At 49.0% G+C, this 10,243-nt stretch overlaps 1 protein-coding gene across 1 annotated transcript; it reads left to right on the forward strand.

Moving 5' to 3' along the window:
- Positions 1–683: 683 nt before the first annotated feature.
- On the forward strand, positions 684–10,021 carry SHOX (SHOX homeobox). Its single transcript, XM_057368084.1, has 5 exons — positions 684–966; positions 4,184–4,392; positions 8,869–8,926; positions 9,015–9,103; positions 9,971–10,021. The coding sequence occupies exons 1-5, from the start codon at positions 693–695 to the stop codon at positions 10,019–10,021; spliced, it is 681 nt and encodes a 226-aa protein (XP_057224067.1). The 5' UTR covers positions 684–692.
- Positions 10,022–10,243: the final 222 nt, after the last annotated feature.

A 10,243-nucleotide genomic window follows, 5' to 3' on the forward strand; every position in this document is an offset into this window, starting at 1 on the left:
AAAATGCACATCTCCGGCTTTTTATTCATTACCTTTTTTATTGAACACTCATTTTCCTTTCCTCTTGACAGCGATACATTTAATTGCAGGAGCACAGTTATTTGGTTAGCTGTGGGGTCCGTTTTTACTCACAGTGTTGCCACGCACAGGATGTCCTTTAAATCAATTAAATCTTCCTCGACTCTCATTTCTGCGACCCATATACAGAATGTAGATACCTATTTTCATGTTTTCCTCTTCCCCCCTCCCTTCCTTTTATTCCTCTCTCTCTCTCTCTCTCTCTCTCTCTCTCTCTCTCTCTCTCTCTCTCTCTCTCTCTCTCTCTCCCTCTCCCTCTCCCCCCCGCTTTTTCGCTGTTGCCTCTTTGCCTCCCTAAATCAAGGTGCAAAGATGCCAAAGAGTGATGAAATGAAAAGAAAGCCAATTGCTGGACTGAGGTGGGGGAGATAGCTGCTCGGAGTCCGCCTGCGACTATGGAGCAGTCAGTAATTGCTGGAGACAGGGAGAGCTGGGGGTTGGGCTGAGGTAGCCATGTATAAATAGTGTGATCTCAAATTGAAAGGCATAAATAACAGCAGGAGTGATCTAACCCTATACAGCCCATCTTCTACGTGCAAAAACAGCGTGCGGAGGACGGCCACATCTCCGATTGAAAACAAGTGGATCTCTGTGGATAAGATCACCGGGCAACCATGGAAGAACTTACGGCTTTTGTATCCAAATCTTTTGACCAGAAAAGCAAAGAGAGCAGCAGCGGCAGTGGCAGCGGCAACAAGAAGGAGACGATCACGTACAGGGAAGTTTTGGAGAGTGGCTTGGCTCGCTCTAGGGAGCTTGGAAACTCTGATTCTAACCTGCAGGACATGACTGAGAGCAGCAACCATTGCCCGGTGCATCTTTTCAAAGACCACGTAGAGAGCGACAAGGACAAACTGAAGGAGTTCAACACGGGCAGGACAGCGGAAGGTAAGAGCAGGGCTGGGAGCCCTCCGCCCCGCGCTTCACGCCGGCAGCCCCGGTTCCCAGCCCGGCCGTGCCTGGCTCTCCGCAGCGGGGGCGAGTTAGTTACCGCGGCCCCGGTTCCGGCCCCGGCGGGACGAGCGGGATCGCCTCCCGCATCCTGCTTCCCTCCTGCGGTCACCTCCCTCCCGCAGCGGCGGGAACACAGCCTTAGGAACACGTACTCCTGCATGCATAACGTGAGCGTAGCCGTGMAAAATAAGTCACAACTTCGGTCCTGCCCCCCACGCCAGCCCCCGTTCACATCCGAAATCGATCCGGTGCGTTAGGCGTTCTCTCGCCTGGGGGAAGGGGGCAGCGCAGCACGTCAGACGTTTTTGTCTATCTGTGTATTTTTGTACGAGGAAACCTTGTCCGGGGAGTTTTAATGCCTTAGGAGACCTGTTCTTCCTGCTTCCGGGCCGTCAGGATGCTGCTGCTTGTTCTGGGAGAAAGCGGGATATGGAGAGGCTCTCCCTGGACATTTTGTCTTGGGTCGGTCAGCCTGTCCTGCTCAGAGGCTCCGACCGGCGGGGGCGGAAAGCAGGAGAGGAGCCCGGCTGTGGGGCAGCTGCCCAGACCCAGTGAGACAGAACATCGCTGCGGCGAGAGGCAGCGGGTGGCCCGCCCGACGGGTCCCTCTGTCCCCTGCCTGTCCTCTCRCCTGGGCCAGGGCAGCACGACACCCCGCTGACCGAGGGGCAAAACGCCATTCCTTCTGCCAGTAAAAAACAGAAAATTAAATTAAAAATATCTATATATTTTAAAGCAAGGCAACTAAAACCCCCGCACAGGCTCACAGGGGAAGGAGAGAATTAAAAGGACGTGGGGATTAGAAAGTTGAGAAAGTGTCTCTAGGCAAGTTAGACAGGTGGACCTGCCTGGGGAGCTACTGGCTAGCTTGRGGTAATAAAAACCGGTTAATAGGTTGGGGAACAACAATCAGCCTTTCAGCTGTTTCCTACTGTTTGATCTTGTTTAATATAACACCGGGAGATTTAATTTACAGCCCAAACTTTTATTTAATATCCTTCTCTTTTCCACCCCTTCCCCGAACAGAAGAGCGGGGTATAATCACGTATTTGAGTACCCGTATTTCTGTACAAGCCAGTACCATTCAGTTCTGCTTATTTTCCTTCTCTAGTCGAGAGACTGAAAAACAAGAGGATTCAGTTTAAGGGAATCATTCACGCAGGAGATGTCTTTAAAAACTGAAAGCAGGGCATGCTTCAGAAATTAAAAATAGAATGCAAACGAACGAACGAAAAAAAAAACCCCTCAACTATTCTCCCTTCTCCCCGTGAATCGAAATTCTAGCTTGTATGTTTAGCTAATCTAATCTATGTAAAGGGGCTGGGGGTGGGGATGGAAGGGAGGAGTTGGAAAGAGCTGAGATGCTTGTGACAGTTTAAATTCATGCCAGGTTTCAGTCTAATTTCAACTGATTCCGGCGTGTGATTTCAGTCCCACCGATATGCTAGTTAATATTTTATACCTATCACGGACATGCTGTAGCCTCGGAAWAGAGACAGCTTTTGAACGCGCCTGATTTTCCCTAGGCATTTGCTGGGTTAGCACCCTCGTCTTTTCATAGGGATTYCCTTTACAGGAGAAATGAGAACAAAATGGCATTAAAACCAACCAGCGAATACCCCCAACCGGAGGCCAGACCCTTCCCAAAGTTTTATCCAACCAATATCATCCCGGAGCCCGGAGGAACAATTACGGTCAGGGACAGTTTTAATTTCGGAAGTGAAAACGAGTGCTTCGGCTTGGGTCCTACCTTACTTAAGCCCAGATGAAGTTCAGGACGCTTTTTTACATTTAATTAACTTACGATTTGCAGTTTATAATTTGCATTTTGGGATGCCCCTAAGTATATAGGTTAATACATGTGCATGCGTACGTTTCTCTGTGTGTATACGTACGTGTATATATTTACAATACCCGTGTATTTGGTGAAGGAAAAGGGATTTAATTCGGGCACATCCCCAGATGCGACTCCCTCCAGACCCACACCACCCAGGAGGTGAGGCATGACAAAGGATGCAGCCAGAGCAGGATCGTCCCGGGACTCCGCCGGTACCCGCGCTGCATGCACACACGGCGGGGTGCCCCAGGCAGGCAGGGGATCCCGAGGAACCGGTTCAGCCTAAAGTGCTGTTCCCCGCTCCAGCATCTCTTCTTCTTTCTTTTTAAACTGGATTTAAAAGAAGGACAGTGTCCCAGGCCTCCCGGCATTAAGGAAAAGGAGGAATAATAAATAATAGTAATAATAATAATAATAATAATAATAATAATAATAATGAAATAATTTGCCAAAGCAAAAGAAATCTCCCTCCCCAAGACAGAAAAGGGGAACTGTCTTAGCCGCTGCCCCCACAGCCCACCTCCCCTCTGCCCGGGACAAGCATGCACAGAGGCTGCCTCTGGTCGCAAGCTCTCCACGAGCCCAGATGGAGTCCCTGAAATTTGTGAAGGTTCCTGCTCTTTCGGAGGGGCTGGGAGGCACCCATGGCCCTGGAGTCCGCTCTCCCCACACAGGGCCTCGCGGAACCGCCCCCCCCGGGGTTTTGACCCGCTGGCAGGTATTTTGGGGGAAAGAGGGTTGATAAGGGGGAGAGAGACGGGCAGCCCGTCTCATGTCCAGGGAAAGTTTCTTTTGAGAGATATTTTTACCGTGGCCTCACCATGACAGCGTTAGGGAGCTTCTTGCATTACCCTCTTTACTTTGGGAGCAAACGTCGCCGGAGAAACCCCCTTCCCCCACCTCTTCCCACCGCCTGGAGGTATCGGGGGCCGGCGGTTTTCCCACCAACCCCTTCCCCGAGCTGCCCGTGCCAACGGGCGGCACGGCTTTCTCCTAACCCTGCAAAGAAAATAGAATTCTATTTATCTGTATAGTTTTTCTGATAGAGCATCAGACGGGCAAGGCAGCGCGGCTCCCTTCCTCCCTCCGACCCTCGGGCGAGGTGCCCCTGCCCGGCGCGGAGCCTGCAGCGGAGCTCAGCCCCTCTCCCCCTCCGGGGCCTGTCYGGGGACGCCCTGCCCGCCCGACAGCTGCACCCGCAAGTTGTGCTGTGTTTGGGGACGAGCAAGGGAGGAGGGAGACCCCCGTGTGAGAGAATTTCGAAGAGGTGCGAGGGGAGGCTCAGTGTCGTTTTCTTCTTCCCCCTCCCGGCAGGGATCTACGAATGCAAAGAAAAGAGGGAAGATGTAAAGTCAGAAGATGAAGACGGACAGACCAAGCTTAAACAAAGGAGAAGCAGAACCAATTTCACACTAGAGCAGCTGAACGAGCTGGAAAGACTTTTTGATGAGACTCACTATCCGGATGCCTTCATGAGGGAGGAACTAAGCCAGAGGCTGGGACTATCTGAAGCTAGGGTTCAGGTAAGAGAAAGGCTCTGTTGCTGGAAACCTCCTCACCTCACTTCCTAACTGCCAGCGGATCCTAGCACAGTGCCCCGTTTCATGCAAACAGGGGAGGTGAAGGCAGAGGTGACACGTGTGATGGGGAAGCTGTTTGCAACTCTGCTGTACCTGTCCTGCCAAACAGTAATTCTGCTCTGGGAATATCTGCCCATCTCTTGCGTTTCCTAGGGAGGCAGTTAAAAATATTTTTTGGTATGTGTGTGCGGTAGGATGGTTGGGTGGTGATAGTGTTGACAAGTCTCTAATAACTGAACAACTGCTGGTTTTTTTGTTTTTCTTTTTTTTTGTTTTTTTTTTTTTAAAATTTTTTTTTTCTTTTTTTTTTTTGCCANTTACTCTCTCTTAATCCTTACTTTCTTCCCGCTTTTTCTTTTATGGGGCCTTGATGGGGAAAAAGGCCAGAAAACAATCGCCTGAATAAGGCTAGACAGTTTGGGTGCTGAGGGACGGGATTAGCCAGAGCCGGGGGAAAGGTGCCGGCTCTGATTCGCACAGCAAGCGTATGAATGCATGCCACCCCATCTGGTGGAGGTTCCCCCCGTCCCTCCCATCCCGCTTCAGAGAGAGCTAAATGCCAATTAGACTTCGAGATCTTGAAAATAGATCCGGGTTGCTGTAGTCCTGGGGCCACCAGAGCTGTCTGTTTGGGTGGCTTCACATCGATTATTTTAAAATTTGATTTTCAGTTTGATGCAGATGAAAAATATTCCCTCTTCCCCCAAGCCAACTAGGGAATGCTTCCACAAAACAGATGTCAAAAAAAAAAAAAAAAAAAAAAAAAAAAAAACCCCAAAAAAAACCAAAAAAAAACCACCCACAAAACCCCCCAACCAAATAAAAAATCCAACATAGAAATAATTAACAAAAATCTACTAGAGCATGAGAAACTTGAAGGAAATCTCTTCTTGGATTAAAATTCTGTGCTTGGCCTAACAGACACAAACCAAACTAAAATCCAAGAGGAAAAAGTCACCAAGGCAACCCCTCCACTGCATAAAACGCCCTGACACCCTGGAGATAAGAGATGCCCATGTATATGTATATCTGCCTATAGGAGTGTGCGGGTGGCTACACACGGGCACTGGGTACGGCTCTGTGGGCATGGATGGAGCCCTCCATGCCCTGACCTGGCTCCCGGGGCACAGCAGGAAGTTAAGAAATACGGCCCCGAGGTGGAGTGGGGAGAGGGCTCTCTTAGACCCCCTCCTTAGCATGGAAAGCAAGCAGGCAGCACTCTGCTCAGCCAGCATTTGCCTGAGCAAGCCACCACCTCGCTTTAAACAGCTGTCTCCTGGAGGCAAATCCTGAAATAAATGGAGTACCTAGGTTGCTCTCCTTCCTACTTGTTTTCCATTTTTTTTTTTTTTTTCTTTCAAGGTTTCATTCTCCCCTCAGCTCCCATGACCCTCAGTACAAACCGAGCTGGGCAAGGGATGGTGCCGGGCACAAGCCYTAGGAATGGCAGTTTGCAGGGGATATTGCAGGGGTTCAGAGTGCTGCTGGCCTACTTTCTCCTGGAAGATTGATCTAACCACACCATATAAATTAATGAAAAGATTAAACTTTTGCTGAAGGGGACATCAACTCTTATGTCATCTTCCCAGATCTTCTTACTTGGGCTCTGTAATATCTTTCCAAGGCCTTGATGTACTGTTTCTATAAAAATAAATTACTTGTAATTGAATTCTGCACTCTTTCTTTCAAGTACTTTATTACTGAGAAGCACCTTAACAGGATGTTCATAGTTACAGGAAAATTGGTGCTTCAAGTGCTTACAGATCTTAAAACAACACACTCTCACACACAATAAAACAAGAAAAAAAAAGCAAAAAAAAAAGAAAATCAGGAGGAGATTATAACCAAGATCTAAAAAAAAAAGTATTTAACCATCTTTTAAAATAGGATTAAAAATCCCTATGCAAAAAAAATAAGTATAAAGAGGAAAAATAGGAAAAATAGATAATTAATTAGGAAATAAGCAGAGAACTAATATTCATCAATAAGTGGAAGCAGAAAAAAAAAAGAAAAAGGCAGAAAAGGGAAAAGTGTTTTTTTTTCTCTTTTTTCTTATACTTTTGGAATTGTTCTCTAATTCCTATCTGAACCTCTTGTCCCTTGCTATTAAAGGATATAGTTTCAATTTAGCGTGGAAATTTGCTGTAAATAAATTGAAGCTCCTATGGTAGCTAGTCCTTATTAACCTTTTATTTTTAGTGTTGTACTGGAAACTCATATCACCCAGCTGTCAGGGTTATAATTGAAAGTTATGAGACCATAGTGAGGAGCAGGCAGTAATTCAATTACAACAAATATCTTTGGGTTTATGGTGCAGGGCTAAATTAAATGTCATTATTCACTGTCTCTAATGGAAATCAAAAGGAAATCAGATTAGAGCATTTGTGAAAGAAATCACTGAGTGATCCTTAATGAAGAAATAACTGTCTAAAACAGTGTACTGTGCTTTACTTAGCATATTCATGACTAATTGGAATTGATCGCGAATCACACCAAGCCTGATTTATTATCGCTTAACGCAGTGGCTAATTCATCACTTTTATTCCTCATAACCTTATTTTTTCATAGCTAAAGGGAAAGGGCACTTCGTTTTCCAGATCTAAATATAATTCTGGTTTGAAAGATGTTCTGATTTGCAAGAGAAGTTGTTTAAACGCTGCTTAAATTTCTTCTGACAATTTACACTGCTTTGGCGAGGCGGGGGGGGGAGGTTCGTGGGGAAAGCACACAAGGAGATTTCCTGCAAGGATTTACTGCAGTAAAAAAAAAAAAAAAATTATTGTCGCTGCAACTCGAAAATATTTTGCATGCTCATATTTTAATATGTATATATATATATATATATATATATTTATATAAATCCCTGACGGTCCGGTTGAAAGGAGAAGCGATGCACGTTGTTATGTGCGTATCATGCATGTAATTTGCGTATTGCTGGTAGGGGAAAGCAGGCTTGTGCCGCGCTGTGCTGTGCAGGGCAGCGGGGCGGCAGCGATGCCCGGTTACTGCGGGGAGGGCTGCGCTGGCGACAGCCCTCAGGGACAGGAACCGCGACCGGTGGCTGGGTGGGTCGGTCGGTCTGTCTGTCTGTCTGTCTGTCCCTCGCTCCGTTGTCGGTTGGTCGGTCGGTCTGTCCGCACACGCGGCACTCCTCAGCTGCCCGCTGAGCGCTTCCCCCACGGACATTCTCGGTAGGAAAAATGGTCCGCTGAATCGGAGAAAGCCAATTCCTACTTAAGAAAATCACTGAGGTACCCGAGGTAATTAATGCCTTCGGAAGCCTTTCTTTGCACTAATTACTCCGTTGTAAATGACCATCATTAAGGCAATTGAAGAAAGCTTGAAGGGAAAATTTGATGTAGGAAGTGCAGTTAGTATTAATTAACCGTATGATCTCTTGGCAAGTGCAAGAACATCAAAGGTTGTAGGTGTTTACTTAGCTACAAGATTTTATCAGCGGTGAAAGTCAATGTTTGTCCATATTCGGTAGGTTTTGGTGTAAAGATAAGGGTCTGCAAAATATTTTGGCCCGTGCTTCTGACGATGCTTTGGGGAGAGCTGCTAATCGTGCACAGCGGAAGGGGAAAAGTAATGAAAGTCTGAAGTGCCCCTGGAAAAGAGGCACGGGAGGCACGGTTGCAGCTGCAAAGTTCTCGATTGTTTGAGTGAGAACGGCTAGAATTGGGGCAATATTATCAGATTACTGGCGTTTCTCGGGTAGGGGCATAAGCACTTCTTTACATCTCAGCCTGCAAAAGATGCTGCTCTTGTCTGTCCAGAAGTCTGCAGAAGTGAACTTTGTTTTCTTTAACATTTAGGGAATGGGGAATGATTCAGACCTTTTCAGGAAAGTTCAGTGTCTTGCATCTTGTCAGAGATCATCGATTTCAAGCCCGGCTCGGGAGAGGGCAGGAGGTCCAGTCTCTTGGGGGCCAGACCTCGAAGTCTGACGTGGTCCACGCTGGCTCTTCCCGGGCTGCTTAAGATGTGACTAGGAAGGGTACGAGGGTCGCACCCGTCCTGCGGGTGGTCTTTTTGTAAGCTRCAGACGGTTGGCACAAAAACCGCCACTGTCTGCCCAGGGGACACAGGRGCCCCCGAGTCTCGATGCTAAGTGGCAGGCTCCCGGTCCCTCCGGCTGCGAGGGCGCTTGCCGTCTCCTAGGTTCAGCTGAGGGACCACGATGAGGAGCAGGACCTGCCCCTCGAACAGCCCCACAGCAGCACAGAGAGGGGTTCACTCCGCCTGGGGTCGAGCTCTTCCCCTCGGCTGCTCCTGAGGAGAGACCTCAGCAAAGTTGTGCAGTCAGTCGCCTCACCCCTCCGTCCCTAGCTCCTGAGATAACGCTCCCTCAGCAGCTGCCTAGACCACCTCAATTTTTCTTGTTGTTTTGTTTTTGTTTGCTTTTTCTTTTCACAGGTCTGGTTCCAGAATAGGAGAGCAAAGTGCCGAAAGCAGGAAAACCAGATGCACAAAGGTGGGTTAGGGGTGCGGACCGTCCGGGGGGGCGGCCTCGGAKCTCCGAGGCGCCTTCGGCACTCACCCGGCCCTGTCTCTCTCCGCAGGTGTGATCCTGGGAACCGCCAGCCATTTAGACGCCTGCAGAGTAGCCCCCTATGTGAATATGGGAGCCCTGAGGATGCCTTTCCAACAGGTAGTTAGCTCCGGTTTTATTTTACTTTCCCTCAGCAAGTTCCGACCCCCATTCGTTAGCACGGGAGGAAGCCGGACACGTTTACAAGTGCCATTTATATAGAAGTTGGCACGTATTAAAAACAGGCTGTAAAACTTCGTGAAGGAGCCCCCACCCGGCTTTCGGGAGCTCAGCGCTCCTCGGGACCGGGGAGGGGACGGAGCGGGGGGTCCCGCGGCCCCCGGAGGCGCCGGCGGGGCTCAGGGCCCCTCGGCCGCCGTGCGAAGGGCTGGCACACGGCCCCAGGGCCGCCCGCAGACCGGAGCGGCCTCCCGGGACGCATCGCCTTCCCGGGGCGGACTGGGTCCGGGAGCTCCCGGCAAGCCCGCCTACTCTTTGTGGGGCGGACCGGCTCKGTCCCGAGCCGCCCGGGGGCTTTGGTCTCCTCCTGGAGCCCGAGAGCGCTGCAGGAGGAGGCTCTTTCACCCTATGGACGAACTATGAGGACCCTTGCGCTGTCGTTCCCCGCTCATTCCCAGGSGGGCTGTCGAGACCTGTCCTTTTCCGATGGACTCGGCCACCCCGGAGGTGGGGAGGCTGCTCCTAAATGCTCTACAATAGTGATGGTCAGCCGGRACAGGGGCAGTGGCGGAGAGCAGGCACCGACGCCACTGCGGGTCCATGCCCAAGAAAGGTGCAGCCACCCTTGGAAGGCCACTGGGGAAAACTGGGACGAGGGAGATGAAATTCCGTCCCGCTTCTAGCCGGTTGTAACTCTCCCTCTCACCTTTTTTTTTTTTTTTTTTTTTCTTTTTTTTTTTTTTTTTTTTTTTTTTATTTTTTTTTTTTTTTTTTTGGTCAATTAATCGGGGAATTGATTTTTTCCAGCCCGAAGGGACCTTCCGCCACCTTCTGTGTCTCGGAGACACGTGGAGCTGACAGATTAATTGTATTGATTTTTAAAAGACATATTTGGACCAAAATAATTAAATACATAAATAAACTCTCCCCCACTCCTCCCCGAACCTACCCGGAGCTGAAATCTCTCAGTCAACCCAACGTGTTTGTGTAGGTCTAGAAAGCTCCAAAGCAAACACTGGCCGGGTATAGAAGAGACCCATGGCCAAAGAGTTTTTAGCAAGGTATAAATAAACATCTCTG

The sequence above is a fragment of the Malurus melanocephalus genome, unplaced genomic scaffold (genome assembly GCF_030028575.1).
Source record: "Malurus melanocephalus ecotype Western Australia unplaced genomic scaffold, MMel_1.1 scaffold_88, whole genome shotgun sequence".
NCBI classification, from domain to species: domain Eukaryota; kingdom Metazoa; phylum Chordata; class Aves; order Passeriformes; family Maluridae; genus Malurus; species Malurus melanocephalus.